Below are 20,188 nucleotides of genomic sequence, written 5' to 3'. Positions count from 1 at the left end.
CTTGTCCAAAGTTCATAAGGAGTTTTAGGGACAGACTTAGAAGGAACTCTATTGAGTATATGAACAACTGCTTTTAACGCTTCAGTCCAGAGGAATAATGGTAAATTAGTGTTGGCTAACATATTGCGCACCATGTTCATAAGGGTACGGTTTCTTCTTTCAGAGACACCGTTCTGCTGAGGTGTACCAGGCATGGTGTATTGGTTCACAATCCCCTGGCCCTTACAAAACTCATAAAATGGACCAGGAGCTTGACCCACACCAGTATGTCTTCCATAATATTCACCGCCTCTATCTGATCTCACAACTTTAATCTGACGATCTAATTGCTTTTCAACTTCAGCCTTATAATCTTTAAAAGTTGTTAGAGATTCAGATTTCTCCTTAATAAGATACAAGTACATGTAACGAGAATAATCATCAATGAAAGTGATAAATGAAATATGTCCTGTTATGCCAGCGATTTGGTAGGGACCACTAATGTCAGTGTGAATGAGTTCTAATAAATTAGAGCTCCTAGTGGCACCTTTCTTATTCGCTAATGTCATTTTACCTTTAAGACATTTGACACATGTTCCAAAATCAGAGAAATCGAGAGGAGGTAAGACTTCATCCTTTACGAGACGATTTAATCGTTCTCTTGAGACGTGGCCTAAACGTTGATGCCACAACATGGATGAAGTTTCTAAGTCTCGTTTCTCTTTCATCTTTGTGAGTGATTCATTAATGTTATATGACAACAAAGACTATTATCATCTAGTTCTATCTATAAAGACCACCATCCTTAATACTAGTACCATAAAGAACGGAATCATAGAGGATAGAGAGTTTGCGATGACCATGGGAAACAATAAAACTGTCCATGTCTAACTTTGGTCCTGATACAAGGTTCCGAGTTACCTCAGGAACATATAAGGTATCATAAAGTTTAATACATAAACCAGTTTTCATAAATAATTGTAATGTTCCAATGGCCTTCACTTCTAATTCTCGATCATCCCCAACCTTAAGCGTTCTTTAGTTTCTTTCCAGCTTCCGGATTGTAAGGAATCCCTGAGTTGAATTGGTAACATGAACCATAGAACCAGAATCAAACCACCAAGAATTAGCAGGAACATTTAAATTATAGGACTCAAGCATCATAAAATAATCGTTACCTTTCTTAACCAGCCACTCCTTAAAGTCAGGGCATTCCTTCTGCATATGTCCTGCCTTTTTACAGAACTTGCAGTGGATTCTGCCTAAGAAGTTCTTAGAGCTGGAAGGTGCACTTGTATTGGGATTGGGCCTTTGGACTTTAGAAGCATCCTTCCTCTGATGATTGTTCTTCCTTTTCTTAGAGTTGGAGGTGGTGAAGTTAGCAACATTAGTAGTGCGATCCATCCTCATACGCTCTTCCTCCTGTACGCACATAGCGACCAGCTCACTCATCGTCCATTTGTCCTTCTGAGTGTTGTGATTGATCTTGAATGCTTCAAAGGATGAAGGAAGCGAAGTAATGATGAGATGAACGAGGAAACCATCACTGATTTCCATTTCCAGCCCCTTCAGCTTATTGGCCATGTCATTCATCATCATGATGTGCTCGCGAATGTCGCTCCTCCCATCATACTTAGTTGTCACCAACTTAAGGATAAGGGTACTAGCGTGTGCTTTAGACGTCCCTTTGAACTGCGCCTCCACAGAAGCCAAGTAGGTTTTAGCATCTTCAGAATCGGGAATGGCTCCTCTGATTGCATTGCTTATGGACTGCTTCATGAATATGAGAGACATGCGGTTACACCTAGTCCACTTTTCATGAGTCAACTGCTCAGCAGCAGTACTTTGAGGAGTAAGGTCCGCTGGCTTATTCGCTCTTAAAGCATAGTCGAAATCAAGCAATCCAAGTGTAAGCATGAGAGCATCCTTCCATGCAGCAAAGTTATCACCGGTTAAAGGTGGAATCCCGCAATTGGGCGCTGATAGTGGAAATAAGATGAGCAAGTTATGATACTAAGGAAGAAGTCCTAATGTGATCTAAGGGCACGTTAAACTAAGGCAGGCATAAATAATGACTATTTTACATTATGAAGCTGTGATATTATCTATTACTAACATCAAATTAATAGACTTAGTTAAAATTCTACTTAAACGAAGACAAATCAGCTTTGGCCAGAAGTGTAATCATTTAAGCATGTGTGCAAAGTGGTTGTGATAAATCAGCTTTGGCCAGAAATTGAGACAATCACTTTAGTTATGCACTTGTTAAGTATGCTATCTATGAAGGAATTAAATCAGCTTTGGCCAGATATTAAGACATTCATGTTTATGATACATACTTAACATAGCTTTCGTGATACTTGAATGATAAGTAGATATATCAAATCAGCTTTGGCCAGAAGTGATACATCAAAAGCTCATTCAAGTTAAGCTATTTTGGTTTTGTAAAAACATTATTTGTTTCTGATTAAATAAACTAAGTAATTATTTAATAGCTAAATCTTAGTTCACATTAAACAGCCTAAATAATGAGGTTTCGAGTGAGATCTCGACTCAGTTATGAGGTCTCGAGTGAGATCTCGAGTCAAGTCTCTGCTCATCTTGTAACATTATGAGGTCTCGACTCATTAAGGTCTTGAGTCGCAACCTCAGTGTCTCGAGTCGTAATCATGGTCTCGACTGTTGTGTTTTATGAGATCTCGACTCCTTGATGAGGTCTCGAGTTGTGAAGATTGAAGCCCTTAGTCGAAACCTCAGTGGTCTCGAGTCGAAACCTTATGGTCTCGAGTCGAAATCATTGTCTCGAGTTATAAAGTTTTGAGAACACTTATGATTTCGAGTCGAGACCTCTGGTCTCTATTCGAGATCTTGGTCTCGAGTCGAAACCTGCTGGTCCCGAGTCCACTGTTAACAGCTGTTATTGTGATAATAAGTGAAAACTCGAAATTTAAGGGATTCTGAGATATGGTTTCCTGTTTTAATGATGATCTAATTTTATCAAAATATTTCGAAAATTTTATGTGATTATCAATTAACAGTTTTCGAATAAACTTAAAAGATAAAATTGGATCAAACAGGAAAAAACACTCATCAATCCTAATTACATTCCAAAACATAAAGGAATTTTCGAATTTTCCTAAGAACATATGATGAACCCTAACATAAAAAAAAATAATTCTGGAACCCGAAAACTGAAAATTAAGGCTTCTAAAACAGATTTCGGTCATAAAATTACCCATATTGGTTTCGAGTCATATTATTTACCAACTTAATCATTTAAACAGTGATATTGAACCACTCGAAACCGGCTGTGATGTTCATAAGGTTTTCAAAATTTCTGTTTTCATGATTTCAATCCCAGAATTAATGGATACAAAAACAGAACTGACTAATCAACATATGCTCTGATACCACATGTTGGATCAGTTCTGTTTAAACATAATGGAAAATATGAAAACATACCTGTTACAGCAGACAATGCAGAGGAGAATCCAGTGAGAGATGATGCCATGGAGTTCGACATGTTTGTCAGTATGATCTGGTTCCTCCTTAGGGTGCTGACTAATGATGGTGATGAGGAAAACCGAATAAGGGAGTTCGGTTATGGAGAGGAGGTCGATTATGATGTTATGCTAATTAGGTTATCTGTCTAAGTGTGTAACCCTTTAACCTCTACATAATTCTCCTTATATAAGCACCCAAGAGGAAACATAATTAGTTAAAAGGGTAATATGGTCCATCAACAATTAACAACTAATTATTTAATAGGTTATTATATATTTTGATCTATATAATGTAAATGATTATAATGGCTACTAGATTAAATATTAAAACATAATATATTTAATCTTACACATTACAAGTACACGTATTATGAGGTTTGTGCACCATCTATTCTGAATCCAATCAACTTCTTTTCTTTTACGTAATCCCTTAGAATCAACCAAACAGATTAGGGTATGTTCTCGTGCCTAATACATAGACGTGAATAAGAATATGAGAAGATGAAGACTAAAGAAGATAATAAAAATAATATAAGGCAATCCATGAAAATCGAAAAGTTAATCATTTTGAGAATCCACAGGAATTGTCAAACAAAATATAAATGACCAACTCGTTTAGTTCACTTTTTAAGGGCTATAGCATTCTATTGGATTAAAAAATGGGTACTAATATTCTAAAAGGTCTAAAGCACTAGCTGATAGCCCACTAGAACATGATTATTTATGCTATTTGATATTGGTAAAGTCATGCATGCAAACCACTATTTTTCTTTATTATTCTTGTACTTTTGTCTTATTTTGTAAAAGAAGGATAATAAATAATTTGAGTAATCACATTCTGATTTTGATGTTTAATGAAAAGCACATTTTTTAGATATTAAAGAAATAAACACAAAAGTATTACCGAATGCCACTGGGCATTCAGTAAGTTTAATGAATGGATATAAAGAGGTGAGATTGGCTCCATAGAGGTTTGAGTTCGGTTAAACTTATATGAGCTCGAGAGCCTAGTTTGTAGCACAGGTAATAAACCATATTAAGTCCGAGCTTCATATACCAAACTTCAGTTACTTTATATATGAAACTTACGAGGCTTAATTAACTTGCTATTTATATACCTTTTATATTTTTATTTTATATAGATGGAAAACTACATAATATATAGAGGAAAATTAACGTACAATAGCTCCTTAACGTGTGACGGTACGCGGCTTAATTACGCATGTTCATTTGTAAATTACGCACGTTATAAATTTCAGACATCTGAAGAACAAATCACGTATGCACGTTATAAATTTCAGACATCTGAAGAAGAAATCACGTATGACCAAAACACAAAATCACACATAGGTTTGTTTTTGACCTAATTACACATGTTATTATGTTGGTTGCATACCGTCACACATTAAGAGACTTTTGTATTTTAAACTCTCTTTCTCTCTCTATATATAGAGAGAGAGAGAGAAAGAGAGAGATGCACACTTCTGAACCAATAATAAATAATATTTAAGGTTTTATATAAAATTATATCATAACATAGGTAAAAATAATTAATACATTCGCATGTAAAGAAGAAGGCGTGATACACCAATACGGGGTACCAGGTAGGGGCGTGGATTTCTGACACGACCCGAAAACCCGACACGAACCTAACACGAAATTCACGGGTTTAGGTTTAGTCTAAACGGGTTCGGGTCAGTTTCAGGTTGAACCCGCGAACCCGTTTAGGTTAACGGGTCGGGTTCGGGTCAACCTGTTTGGGTTGGCGGGTTGACCCGTTTAACACATTTATACTATATTATATTTTTTTACAATATATTTTATGTCATAAATTAAATGGTGTGTGTATTTTATGCAATGATTATAACTTAAAAATATAAATTAACATAAATTTTATAATTTAAATATGATATTATTTTATACATTTGTGTTCTTTAAGTTAATTTTAATTTTAATATATTAATTTCAGAAAAAAATAAAAAAATTCGGGTTGAACGGGTCGTGTTCGGGTCAACCCACGCAACTTCGGGTCGTGTTCGGGTTCTTATGTATGATACGATTTTCTGGTTCGGGTCGGGTTGAACCCGCCAACCTGCGAACACGACCCGTTTAGCAACCCTAGTACCAGGCAACCATGAGTTTGAAACCTTTGTTATTGATTCCTTGATTAATGATTATTACTAGTGTTCTACCAAAAGAAGTTATAAATCATAAATCACGTTATTCTCGTTTTCCTCTCACTACAAAATATATTCTTATAATCAAATCATCGATCAGTTTCGTCGTTAAAATGCCAATAAGTGTTTCCTTAATGGCTTTTCGCGGTTACTATGAAAGATTGTCATGACTCATGAGTCATGACCTGTAACTAGAATTAACACAACGCAACGAAATTGGCTCAAAAATACGGTTGAATCAAAACCAAGTTCACCTAAAGTCATATGGTGGGGCGAGCCATGACCCTACATGGCTCCATTCCTGCACACACATAGACGAAACATGATCGGGCCAGGATGTTTTCTCTTATAAGCATCTCACACATATTACATATCTACCACCTTCCTTCAATGCATATATATAAACCCCCTAGCAACCTCCACTTATATGCAATATTCTAACTCACCCTACTTCATCAACTGCTTTCTTACATACCAAATATAAATATCTAATTTAACATTTGATTCGATTGTAATTATAATGTCTAGCCGAAGGTCTCGAGGAACTACAAGGATCACAGACGAGCAGATCGCTGAACTCGTCTCCAAGTTGCAACAACTTCTTCCTGAGCTTCGGAACCATCGTTCCAATAAGGTATGTATCATGCCGCGTCTCTGTTTGTCTAGTGACGCGTCATGATGTCAGTTTTTTATAAGATATGTTTAACCCTTTTTTGTAGCGGACTAAAATTAAAATCCACATATTGCCCACTTTGTGGCACTTGAACCTGCACCACTTAATTTGGTGGGGATAAACACGTGGTGTCGCTACGCCAAGAGGCATTCAGCATATTTGTTTAACCTAATCAAATTTATGACATTTGGTTTATTTAAAATGGGTTGGACTGGCTAGCGCTTTCCATATCACTCAATAGTTTTATGTTTCTAAATTTAATTTAAGATGTCCCTACTCCTAATGATGTGTTTCATATTGGTCATACATACACAGGACAGCAAACTTTTTTGTACATCAGTTATATCGTAATATTAATATATGATTTTTGTGTAGGCGTCGGCCTCAAAGGTTTTACAGGAGACCTGCAACTACGTGAGAAGCTTGCACAAGGAGGTTGATGACCTTAGTGATCGTCTCTCGCGGTTATTGTCCACCATTGATGACGATAGCCCTCAAGCTTCCATCATAAGGAGTTTAATTAATTAGTTAAGAACAAATATATATTTAAGTACTTTGAACAATTGCTTAGTAATTTATATGGATTTCTAGTGCTTTGCGGTGTAATCCTACCTTTGTATTTGATTGGTTAAATTACAGTCTCCGATAAAAATATGTTTATGTTTATAACATTCGCGCATGCGTTCATGTATATGTTATATTCGAGTTAATTTCACCTATCTATTCTATATTTCTATTCACTTGTGTTTGTTTCAAGATTCTATATCACATCATGCAAGTTAAAAATAAACAAGCAATTAAAAGATTCATATTCATAACATCTTAATGTTACGTTATGGAGTCTAACTTAGTGACGGAGCAAACAGCTCCATCAGTTTGTGGCATAAGTTTAGACAGTATTATCTTTAGTTAGCGTATGGACGAGAAACCCAAAAATCTCATATGAGCTAATAAAGATAAGAATTATGGGTTCAGCCCGCGTGAATCTTAAGACCAATCTATCAATCGACCAATGACTGACCCGTCAGTTGGTTGCGTACACTTAAAAAACAAGTTAAAACCCTAATTCGACTATCTCAAATAGACAACTTACAATGACTTATCTTTGACAACTTGTAACGTAACACTCCTTGATGTACAAATCTTATCTATTAAAATATTATGGATGAATCATTTAGACAAATGACAAGCTTCACTTTTTTTAGATACGATTTTATGATATGATTAAAAATGGTTTACAAAGAAAAGGGTAGAAGTTGTTTGTGCGATAATTTAAATGAAATGGGCCCAAAAGGAAGCAAGATGTATAAAGAGATGGGCCCAAGGATTTTGTTGGACAGTCAAACGTCACAATCCAACTTCAACATGTAGATATTGGAAGTGAGGTGGTCATTCAATATTATTAACAGGACACTGTACCCATGAATGTGATGTACGTTAACTCACTTTTCCAACCACATAATTAATTACCAAATTTATAATATTACTTTTATGTACTTTCCTATTGCAAACATATCTGACCCATGAAGCCATGACCAAACTTGGGCATGAAGCAATACTTATGTTCCAATAAAACCAAATACTTGTAGGCCCATATTAGATGGAATCTGCATGTGCCCATTAACTAAGTACCAATGTGGGCTTCATAAATGGAGATCAGTTAATTAAGATCCAAGGAACATTTAAGGCCCAATTGAAGCTTTCAATTAAATCATATAATAATAGTATATCTATGTACCAGCTTATCAGCTTATGTACCCGATTGATTCATGCTAAAGTTAGTATTTTGTCAACAATAGTTTTTATAGAGTGAATTTTAAGAATTGTCCTTTATCTTTGTGTCTCTTTGCAGGTGGTGTCCTTTATGTTTAAAATTGACGAGTTTTGTCCTTTATGTTTAAAAATTAAGCACGTTTTACCCTTTGGGCCTAACCTAGTTAGTTTTTTTCATTAAATCTTGTCATGTGCCTTGCACATAAGGGCAATTTTGTCATTTTAATGAAGCAGGGACTAACTGCTTAAATAACTTAAAAAAAGGTTTAGAAAAAAAAAATTATATATATAAACATACAAAAAAAACCCTGTTCTTTCATTCTCCCTTTTCTCACCTCTCCTTCTCTCCCACCACATCCATAACCACCGGAACCTTCACCGGCGACCCTCACAACCACCGCCACCTGAAACCTGCTGCCTCCATAACCACCACTTTGATCCTTGTATGCCTCTCTCTCTCTCTCTCTCTCTCTAACCCTCTTTCTACCTATAAGTTCCTCGAGTAACTACCGGAATTGTAACGAACAGTTTGAGGAAGCCCAACTTTATCGAATCTAACCATCTTCCGGATCTTGGATCTTACCTTTAAAAGAACACTCTTCCAGCTGCCGCCATTGCTACCGTTGCTAGAGCTTTTATTAAACTCCAGATCTGGTCCAAACACGGGTTTTCTAGAAAGTATCCACCCCCGTCCCCAGTCCCACCTGTTTCGGATCGAAGTGGATGCGGATTCACCCATTGAAGAAACGGATTTGGATCGGCGCATGGCCCATGCGGTTGCGGCGGAGGTGGTGTCGGAGATGGAGGACGGGTGGATGCGTAAGGAGACCAAGGAGAGTCGGCGGCGGATCCCGGCGGTGACGGAGGATGGGTCGGGTGAACCGGTAGGGTGGGAGACGGGGAGAGATCTTTCTCTTTGTAACATGGTGGGTCGGGTCGGGTGGGTAACTGGGTATTGGAAGGAAGATGGAAATGGGGATGAGAGAGAGGAGAGGAGGGTGGTACGAATATAACCACCACTTTGATCCTTGTATGCCTTTATTGGATTAATTTAAAGGGAAAAGAGAAAGAAACTGTGCTTCTTGATAATGGGTTTTCGTTCAAGCAGGTGGTGGTGGTGGTGGTGGTAAACAGGGGAGAGATAATAGTTTTATATATATTACATAATTAGTCCCTGTAAAGGTGAAACGACAAAAATACCCTCATGTGCAAGGCACGTGATCAGATTTAGCGAAGAAATTTAACTGAGTTAGGCTCAAAGGATAAAACGTGCTTGATTTTTAAACATAAAGGACAAAACTCGTCAATTTTAAACATAAAGGACACCGCCTGCAAAGAGCTATAAAGATAAAGGACAATTCTTGCAATTCACTCTTTGTTATATTATGAAAGAAAGTAAATGTATAGATGTTGGGGAAAATAGCAAACAACGGATGATCCGAGATGCGTGTGATCGCTTTCGGATCAAAATTATTTCGGTGGTTCTCCCCAAGGCTGGTCCAACGTCTTTGGAGGCCCTAAGCAAACTATAAAGTCAGGGCCCTTTTGAATTGTTAAAAAGAAAAATCGATTTTGTGTTTGGCCTTCCAAGTCTCAATAAGAAATTCACAAGCACGCCTCAATCGCAAGCACAATATCAAAATTTAAAGATTCGAATTAGTGACTTAAGGAAAACAGTGATATAGTATATCACAATATATGAAGATTACTCAAAAAGTAGCCATTAACTACCTGGATTATCCTTGAAACACCATTAATTTCCCCTAATTTTGCCTCTAATTTCTCCCAATTCGCGACGCCATTGAATGAAATGAGCACGCATGGCGTTATAGTAAGCAAGAAGACGATGGCGGCCTAAATTAAAAGCAAACCACATATTGCTTGGAATTGGAATTAGGTCCTTTTTATTCTAAAATTGGTTCTTTAGTTGGGTCTTGCAGTAAATATAGTTTTTGTTTAGCTTACTTGGACCTGATACATTAATACACATATTCTATATAAAAGAAAATTTTAAAAATTGGTAGCCCCTATTTTGTGGTGGCCCTAGGAGCTTGCCTAACCTTGAAAGCCTATAGGTCCGGCCCTGGTTCTCCCGAATAATTCAATCGGATACAACTCAGAATCAAGAACAAAAATTAGTATGTGTGTGTTGTGAGAATTCGTATGAACCAGAGAAAGTAACTAAGAACACAGATTTCGAATAATGGAATTAACCAGTTAATTGCCTGGCTGGAATTATTTTATTTCAAAATTAATATCGCCTCCTAAAAATGCCTTAATTTTGCATCTCGAAAATAAGAGTAGTTTTAAGACAATTAATCTTCTAATGCATTTTCCATAAACCAATTGTCTAAGGCATTTGCAGCTCCACCCCAGCCAGGGGCTCTACCCCTTGGACCCTCCTCCCAGGGCACTGCCCCCGGACCCCCGCCACCCCGTTGGAACCCCCATTGATTAAAAGCTCAGCCCAAAACAATTATAATTATAACAACTCAAATAAGCGTGCACTCTTGCGCCTCCTGACTTGCGTGATGTGTATTATAATTCACTTGGTCACTAAGTCAATCCCGATTACACTAAAATAATCAACAATAGATAGATACATCCTCCCGTAACCCATAAAATCAATAACGTGTCTTAATCAATTATTTCTTGCATAGATATAGGTGTTTTCAAGTTAACACCATGGTAAAATAATATTTCATAACAACTCCAGTCAGAATTAAAAACAAATCATCAATTTTATGAGTTGATAGTTTAAATATGTTGTCTTAATGTCCCATCAAAGTCTCATCAAGCTAAATGATATTGGTTAACTTAATAGTGTGTAACTGCTTAAGTAAATCCTACACCTATCGTGAAAAGTATATATGTTGCGGCTCAAAATAAAAATTCCCAGTCTCAAATATTGTTATTGTATTTTGGGCACATTAGTTATAGATGAGAGGAGAACTCCAAAGTTAAACGTGTTTGGGTAAGGTAATCCAATGATGAGTGACCAATTTAAAGTCTCTAGCCAAGTAACCAAAAACAAGTTCATTGGATCCAAGTGGACAATATTGGATTGTATAAGAGAGACGGTATTGGAGTTACTCTTGTGTCGTTCAGAAGGGTAGGACAAACTTCTTCAGGACAATGAGTCTCTGGGAGATTTGGAACCCCTTAGACAAATTTTTATCCCTTGTCTAGATAGTTGGGCAAAATTTATCGTGGATGATAAGTTCATAAGGGGTTTTGGTAACACCCTAGGCATATTTTATAGCGATAGTGAAGATGAGATTTTTAGGCTCATAAGAAATGTCCGGCTTAAATATTATTAACGTGTTTTAGGCGCATTGGTTGTAAATGAGAAAATAAATCCACAATCGGTTGACAATAGTCTAAGGATGAGTGACCTTATAGGAAGTCTCCACCAGAGTAACCAATTGGTTACTTGTTCAGTTGTGTTGTGACATATCATATCATATCATATCAACTCAATCAAAGGTTTTATTATCTACAAATATAAGAAATATATATCTCAAATGTATTAAAAAAGCGTCATCTTGAATTATGACACATCTTAGGGTGTCATTGGAGTGGAGTCAAGGGAGAGCCGGTGAGCCTAGGAGTAGGACAACTTCCTCCACCTTTATCAAACGTCACATTACTTTGAAATGTATATAAGACCCTATAAATTTTCTTGTCACCCCCAGGGTAAAAACAAAGACATAGGCAATTAATGTTTTATTCTTAATTATTAGGCTATGCGGTATGGTGATGACCCATCCTTGGAGGATGTCCGCCACGTAGATCGGGTGTGAGGATGGGGCAAAGAGGATGGAGGTAAGGAAATATGTGTATATATTGTATGTATAGGTGTGTGTGAGTATGTTTTGTCTTGTAGTGGAGCGTCTTCAACGTCCGAGTGTAGACGTTTGGGACGACGCCGGTACGGGGGTGGGGCGGCGACGAGCCTGGACGGGCTGGGGACGACGCCGGTACCCTCCAGCCTTAATAAAATCTACCCTTAGATAAAAGTAGAGGTTGATGCATTGAATGGGACAAAGGTCTAGATGAGTAGCGAAGCTTGATCAAAAGTTTTTGGGGACGGAAAGTCATGGGACCAAATTCTTTTTTTGTTGCTTTGTTTCGGGTTGTATGTTCGGGTCGGATCAAACAATAATAACTCCAAATAAAACTACATAATCTTTATTCATTCAAATGACGTGTTCTTACACATAAAAATAAAAAAAAACTAAATATTGTTTAACAAAAATAATGACCAATATATTTATAATGATGCTATATAAGTGGTGAGTATCTAGACGAAGAATTACAACTCAGCCCGACGACCTTTAAAATAAATGGTAAGTACCTTTAAAACCTTTAAGATAAAAAAGAACCCTCAACTTTGATTTATATATAAAGTAGTAACGGAATTTACTTAAAGTTTATAAACAGTTATAAAAATTTACTAATAGCTCATTCTTCACTTTTTAACTCAATATGAAAATACATATAAATATTTTGGATAATAAACTTGGTAGGGGGAGGGGATTTTTAGGCAAAATAATTGGCGGGGGCGGACCTATATAATTTTATATTTTTCAAATGAAAAACCGAAAATATTACACTTCTAACTGAAACATTCGAGGGGGCGAGTGACCCCTCGGTCCCTTAAAAGCTACGTCCCTGGTCTAGACGAGCTGAACATGAGCTCGTGCTCAAACACGTTCAAGCACAACTCATTTAACTTAAGAGAACTTGAGCTCGGTTCATGAGTAGTTTTCAAGCTCGGGTTCGGCTTGTTTATTATTTAGGGTAAACTGCAATTTGAATCCTTGTGCTATGGTCCAAATTGTTCCCGGGAACCCTCAAGCTTGAAATTTCTACTTTGAGTCACTCACCATCACATTTTGTTTCCAATCGAGTCCATGCCCCTAACGACGTTAGTTTAATCAATTAAGTAACATAAATTAACCGTTGGCGTGGGGGCATAAATGTCATTTCACCCCAAAACCCCACCCGAATATTAGTTGACATCCCCATTTATCTAAATCACCAACGAAATTGTCCATATGATTAACCCCCCCCCTCTGCGCGTGGTAACATTCGACCTACGATAAGAAATATGGTGACTACGATCTGTCCCTAAGTGTATTCCCCACCACCAATTTCAATAGTATCTACAATTTCGTTGGAGGCTAGCATGGATAAACTATGCTTCAGAGGTAATGCATGTTTATGTTTCTTGATATAACTTGAAAATGTCGAAATTGAACAATGGTATTTGGATGTAGGGTCAATGCTCGCCATCGCCTGACCTACCTTGTATTGCATATCAAGGTGGTGAAATTATGGAACAACCTGAACTTTGATTTCAGGTTTGAACGTCGCAGGGATAGGATGCAGTAGGTTTTTAGATGACATGGTAATGGATTTGTATATTGTTGATGCCTAGTTATGTTAAAATAGGGATTGTTCTAACGGTTAATCAAAGGGTTTTCTTGTGATCATTTTTTGTTGATTGGGGGTTTTTGGATGTTCAAGGTTTTTGCTCATAATGGTTTTTGTAATGATTAGTTATACCCTCCCCCCCCCCTATGTAATCATCTATTTATAATGCATTAATGTGATAAATTTATATGTAATGAACAATGTGGTTTCTAAAGCATCTTAATAACAATGTGCTGCTAGTAAGAACAATGTGATTCTTTAGTAAATGCAAGTTCAATGTTGGTAAAGTTCATATCAATGAGCCTGCTAGTAATGTTCATGTTAATGAACAATGTGGTTTTGTATTCTAGTGCTAATCTGCTACTAGTAAAGTTCATGTCAATGTTGTTGCTGTCAGTTTGGTATTAATCATGTCAATATACTCCTAATCATTCTAATGTGTTGCACATGTTGTTAATCTACTGCTAATCAACTCCTCCTCATAATTTGGAATTGCACTGCTTGTTAATGTGCTGTTAATCTGCTTATACTCATAGTTATGATCCTAAACGAAATTTAGTGCATCTGCCCATTAATGTTTGGTTGTAGTTTTGGTTAAGTGAATCTGGTTCTGGTGAACTAAATCTACAAATTGTTGTTTGGTTGAAATAACAATTGTATGGTGCAACAATTGTATGGTTTTGGTTTATTGACGCATCAATCTTCATTCAATTTGAATTTGGAGGGAAAATATAGAGAGAGAAAACCTGCAAACTACGGGGATGGATATTGTAAAGAAAACATAAGGGTATCATGGTTTTTACAGAAAAATTGGTTCTGTTAGAGCCGGGGACTTGATTGACTACATAATGTGATGGTGAGGGACTCAAAACAAAAATTGAAAATTTGAGGGATCCAGAGAGTAAATTAGAGTATAGCATAGAGACGCGAATTGCAGTTTACTATATTATTTAGGGTAAACTACACTTTTCGTCCTTTATATTTGCATCAGATTGCAGTGGATACCCTTTAACTTCAATAAATACAGTCACAATCCTTTATTTGGAAAACCCATTACACCTTACGTCCTTTAGCACTAACCTGATTAAAATTTTCAGTTAAGTTAGACATGTGCCTTGCACATAAGGGTGAGTTGGTAATTTTACTTAATTTATTTATTTGAAATATATAAATGAACACACACGGTCGTCTCTCTCTCTTAACTTTCTTCTCCCTCTCCCTCTAAGTTCAATCTCCCTCTAACTTTTCTCCACCATCATCCGCCCACAACCACCAGCCCACCCAGTGGTCCTACCTTATCAACTTTGATTTCTGGGAACAATGTTCTGTTCACGTAAGCAGTCAACCATTTTCTTTCCATCTGTAGTTGACAAATAGAGTTTCCTCTAAGAGGATGGAACCAGAGATGTATTGACCCAAGCTGGGTGTGGTCAACAGAAGTTGTCTGTAAGCTTGTCGGTTGGCTTCAGTGTTGTCTAATCCGATCGATGCTAATCTCTTACCGCAAGTTGCATTTGATTCGTCAATTGCAAGAATACCACGACCAGGTGATGCAATTGTTTTCTAATCCAAGAAAAAAAAACAAAGAGTAGTTTATTATTTACCAAGAAAAAAGTATATTAATGCTCACGAAAGTAATTTATTATGGTAGAACGAGATGTCAGTTTTGATTCAATCTGGGGTTCCGGAATAATTTTGAGATCTTAGGGATTTTGTTACAGGAGTGTTAAAGTTGGTTAATCACTTATTGTTTCAGATCGGGTGGGGTTATTGTGGTGGTGGTGGCTAGGATTCATTGGTGGTGACAGATCTGGTGGTGGTGGTTGTCACTGTGGTGGTGTGGGTGGAGGTTGGATGGAGAGAGGGGACAGAGAAATGAGATAGAGAGATTGAATATTTTATATATATAATTATATATATTGTTTTATCTTTTTAAATCTGGTTTTGTTTATTTGTTTGTATAAAATTACCAACTTACTCTCATGTGCAACACACATGCTTAACTTAACTGAAAATTTTAACCAGGTTAATGCTAAAAGACCTAGGGTGTAATGGGTTTTACAAATAAAAGATTGTGACTGTAATTATTGAAGTTAAATGTCATCTATTGCAATTTGATACAAACATAAAGGACAAAAAGTGTAATTTACCCTATTATTTATTTATTAGTTACTTTTCATTTAATAAAAAATCTAGCAAATTAGATAAAAGTGTAGGCTGATACATTGAACGACTTCTTTAGTTACTTTTCATTTAATAAAAGTTTTGACCATCTAAAAAGTTTCATCTGCTCATGTTAGATATGTGGTTAAAGTTTCATCTCCTCATATTAGATATGTGGTTATTTTTTAGGGAAAATCGCCAAAATGGCCACGTTTTGGTCAAAGTTTCCAAAGTAGCCCGGTCAAACGTCTCGTGGAGACGTCTGAAAAGTGGTGAAACGTCTTGACGGCTGCCCAACGACAACGTGCCACGTGTCCGACAGAGAAGTCTGGGTTCTTGACGTCTTGGCTAAGACGTTTGCGACGGCTTGAGACGTTTCATTATATTAGCCGTTAAGCTGGTACTGTTGAATGGCTTGAGACGTTTGAACACGGCTTGAGACGTTTCAACACGGCTTGAGACGTTTGAAGCACTTTTTGATATTTTTTTTGGCTTTTTTTGGAATGTAACGTTTTTTTTAGTATTTAGTAACTAATACAATGTTTCCCAAATAATAAATAACCTTATATAATGTTTTAGAAACATAGGGAGTTAAGTGTAAACTCTAAAACATTAAAACACTGAAAATAGCAAAAAACCGGTCACATGGGGGGATCGAACTCTGGGCGTTTCATTCAACAAACGACGTGGTGACCGGTGGGGCTAAGCCCTCATCCGTTAATATCTCAGACATATATTAAATATATACACACTTTGATATTTTAAATATTAAAACACTGAAAATAGGAAAAAACCGGTCACATGGGGGGGATCGAACTCGGGGCGTTTCATTCAACAAATGACGTGGTGACCGGTCGGGCTACGCCCTCATCCGTTAATATCTCAGACATATATTAAATATATACACACTTTGATATTTTAAATATTAAAACACTGAAAATAGCAAAAAACCGGTCACATGGGGGGGATCGAACTCGGGGCGTTTCATTCAACAAACGACGTGGTGACCGGTCGGGCTACGCCCTCATCCGTTAATATGTCAGACATATATTAAATATATACACACTTTGATATTTTATAAACTTATATTCTAGACGTTTGAGACGTTTCACCTTTTCCAACGTTTGAGACGTTTGAGACGTTTCCCGAATTTCAAAGTTATTTTCAAGACGTTTCAAACCTCTTTTTAAGTCGTTTACAATTTTCCACCCTGTTATACACAACGTTTTCTTGTTCACCATATTTTCTACCACATTGGTGTTCACAGCTTCCAAAAATGGGCAGACCACCGGATTCAACAAATGGTTCTAAGAAGTCATCTACAACGGGTCTAAGAAGTCATCTACAACGGACACAGATCTTCTCCATTTTAATGGGATGAGATCTGATATCCCCTTCTACGTGCTTTGCGGGGTCGATCGGGTTCAAGAACTCATCTACAACGGACACGTGAAGGGTTAAACGGGTTGTTCAGGTAATGACGATTCTTCCCGTTTCGGGTGGTTGATGAGACATTGGCTAACACAATGGGCTCTCACCAATGTGTTCGCCAGGTCTTGAAACATCACCCAGCGGGGAAACCGCAAAACCAAATTTGAACAACCCGTTACATATCACCTAGGCCAAAATAAATGTGGGTTGATGGAACTTACCAATTCACAACCCATATTATTTTTTCCTAGGTGTTTTGATGCGAATTTCCGGAATCAACTTCCGGATGGGAAACCCCATTTTAAATTTATGGAAGTTGCGGTTTAGTGTATTGTAGTTCAAATGAAGTAGGGGTTTAGTGTATTCTAGTTCAAATGATTATATTTGTAGCAATGTTATGTTATTCGGATTATGTACTTTGTATTCAATGATAATAAAGTTATAAATTTTACTAGCTTACGTTTTAATTCTTGCTCAATCCAGTATAATTCAATGTTGTTTAAAGATCTTATAACAGCCTACTAAATGTTAAGACGTTTCAAACTGTTAAGACGTTTCAACCTAAAACGTTTGAACGTGTTAAGGTATTTCAACAGCCACTTTACCAACACTATATATACCCGTGATATCTTAAACACACACACGCCGTTCTTGGTCTTCCACTTCTTTGTTCATCTCTCTTCTACACACAGAAACACACAACCACACATGGTTGCTAACGCGTGGACGGAAGTTGAGGACATAGCTTTGGTCGAGGCTTGGGAGGAGGTGTATGTGAATCCTCCTCGTCGAGGGCAGGGGGTCTATGGGTCCGGGTGCAACAAAATTTTGCACAACTCCGTGGTCCGAACCACGGCCGTACCGTTGATGCCTTGTCTTCAAGGTTTCGGGTTATACGGTTGGAATGTAACAAGTTCGAGAGTTACTACAAGTCTGTGGAAAATTCATCCGAGGGCCTTAGCGAGGACGACATCAAGGCGGTTGCCCTTATCAACTTCCGCCACGCTGAAGGACATGATTTCGAACATGTCTCGCCGTGGGAAATGATTAGGGTTTGGATTTAGATGTTTGTTTGTTTTTTTTTTTTTTTTTTTGGGAATGTAATGTTTTTTTTTTTTTTTTTTTTTGGTAATGTAATGTTTTTTTTCTTTTGTAAATATTTGTTTTTTAAATTTAATGTTTAGTATGTATTTCCCTTTTTTAATATAATGTTTTAAAAGTTGAACCTTAAAACCTTAAAATCACTAAAATAATAAATAATAAATTATGTTATATATAAAGTTTTAGAAACACAGGGACTTAAATGTAAACTCTAAAACATTAAAACAAAAAAAAGCAAAAAACGGGTCACATTGTAGATTTTGAATTACTAATATTTAATATTAAAGTCTGTATATATATAATATATGTCTAGAAAATTACTGGATGAGGGTGTAGCCCGACCGGTCACCACGTCGTTTGTTGAATGAAAGGTCCCGAGTTCGATCCCCCATGTGACCGGTTTTTAGGTATTTATTTGTTTTAATGTTTTTGAGTTTACACTTAAGTTTGAATTACTAATATTTAATATTAAAGTCTGTATATATATAATATATGTCTAGAATATTATCGGATGACGGCGTAGCCTGACCGGTCACCACGTTGTTTGTTGAATGAAAGGTCCCGAGTTCGATCCCCCCATGTGACTGGTTTTTAGGTATTTATTTGTTTTAATGTTTTTGAGTTTACACTTAAGTCCCTGTGTTTGTAAAACTGACGCAAACCGTCCCTGAATTAGTTAGTTAACTCAAAGTTAACAAAATAAATGGATGGAGTTAAGTTAGTGTACTGAAATGGTTACGGAAATGAACCTAATGGGCTGAAACCGTTATTTTTGACAAACCTCAGGGCTGAAAACATTAATGTAACTCTTATAAAAGAAAAGAAATATCAAATTGGAACATTTGATTCAACATGTTCTCGTCTTCTACCTCTGGTCTAATTCGAAGACCAAGACTCTTCAAGGTCGATTTGGATGGAAATGTGTACTGTCATCACGACATGCTTGCTGTTCTTCGGGTTGCTGGACTTAAAAGTCAAAGACATGGTGAAGAATTTTACGGGTGTTCTCACTGGACTGTAAGTTCGATTTGGTGTTTTGTAGATAGTCAATTGCAATTTCTTTATAGTTGCTGTGTTTTTGTAGAGAGGTGATTGCAAATTCTTCTTGTGGAAACAAGATGTTGAGTAACGCTTCCAGGATTTGCAAGTTTCAAATTGTAACAATATATTGGTAGTTCGGCAAAAGAGTCTCGTGTTGTTCCTTGTAGAAGTTCAAGTGCATAGCTTTTACCACGCCAAGCTTGAAGGTTTGTTATCTCAACCTCGAACCTTTGTCTAAAATATTTGACAATCTCTTTCGCTCGATATATCCTACCACTGTCTTTTAGTTGTTCCTTCAAAAAGTGACCCAAAACCTTTGGGTTAGCCTGACGGAAATGTGGGTGTGTTTGCGTCTTCGAACAGGTGTGTCTATCGTTCATATGTTTAACAAACCATAAATTGCCACAAGGAATAGCATAAGCCTTAAATCGCCATTCACAACCATCACCCCTGCATGAAACTTCATACCGTGTCTTAGATGATCTATCAACTTTAAACTCGAAATGCTCTAACAAACATTTCTTTCCCAACTCGAGCTTCATCTCTTCTTTGTTATTGAATATATGACCGGCCTCGAACACTATAGATGAAGAACCTGATTCGTTGTGAGACGTTAAAGATTTTTCAAAATATTTTTCTAAATTAGGACACTCATCGTTTAAAACATCAAAACTTTCTTTTACTGGAATATTTAGATCTGGAGCTTTGAAATTGTTTAAACAAGACAAACTAGAGGAACCAACATCAGACTCTTGAATAACATATAATTTATATAATTCAAAAGGATTCTGCATCGCCAAATCAAAAAAAAATCTAACATCTCGATCATTAATTATATCGATCGGATCAGTAAACGTAGACATCCGGTATGACAACCGTGTAATGTTTGGAGTATCACACATCTTAGA

At 36.8% G+C, this 20,188-nt stretch overlaps 2 protein-coding genes across 2 annotated transcripts; one reads left to right on the top strand and one right to left on the bottom strand.

Moving 5' to 3' along the window:
• The first annotated feature begins 6,080 nt into the window (after positions 1 to 6,080).
• LOC110905985 (transcription factor PRE6) lies at positions 6,081 to 7,048 on the top strand. The gene is made up of 2 exons (XM_022151357.2): positions 6,081 to 6,293; positions 6,708 to 7,048. Exons 1-2 carry the CDS (start codon positions 6,180 to 6,182, stop codon positions 6,858 to 6,860), a joined length of 267 nt encoding a protein of 88 aa, XP_022007049.1. The 5' UTR covers positions 6,081 to 6,179; the 3' UTR covers positions 6,861 to 7,048.
• Positions 7,049 to 8,592: 1,544 nt separating this feature from the next.
• Positions 8,593 to 9,030, bottom strand: LOC118486567. The gene has a single exon (XM_035983106.1). The coding sequence runs from the start codon at positions 9,028 to 9,030 to the stop codon at positions 8,593 to 8,595; it is 438 nt and encodes a 145-aa protein (XP_035838999.1).
• Between the last annotated feature and the right edge of the window lie 11,158 nt (positions 9,031 to 20,188).

This window comes from Helianthus annuus, chromosome 14 (assembly GCF_002127325.2).
Source record: "Helianthus annuus cultivar XRQ/B chromosome 14, HanXRQr2.0-SUNRISE, whole genome shotgun sequence".
NCBI classification, from domain to species: domain Eukaryota; kingdom Viridiplantae; phylum Streptophyta; class Magnoliopsida; order Asterales; family Asteraceae; genus Helianthus; species Helianthus annuus.
The sequence above is the reverse complement of the archived record's forward strand: the minus strand, read 5'-3'. Positions and strand labels throughout refer to the sequence as shown.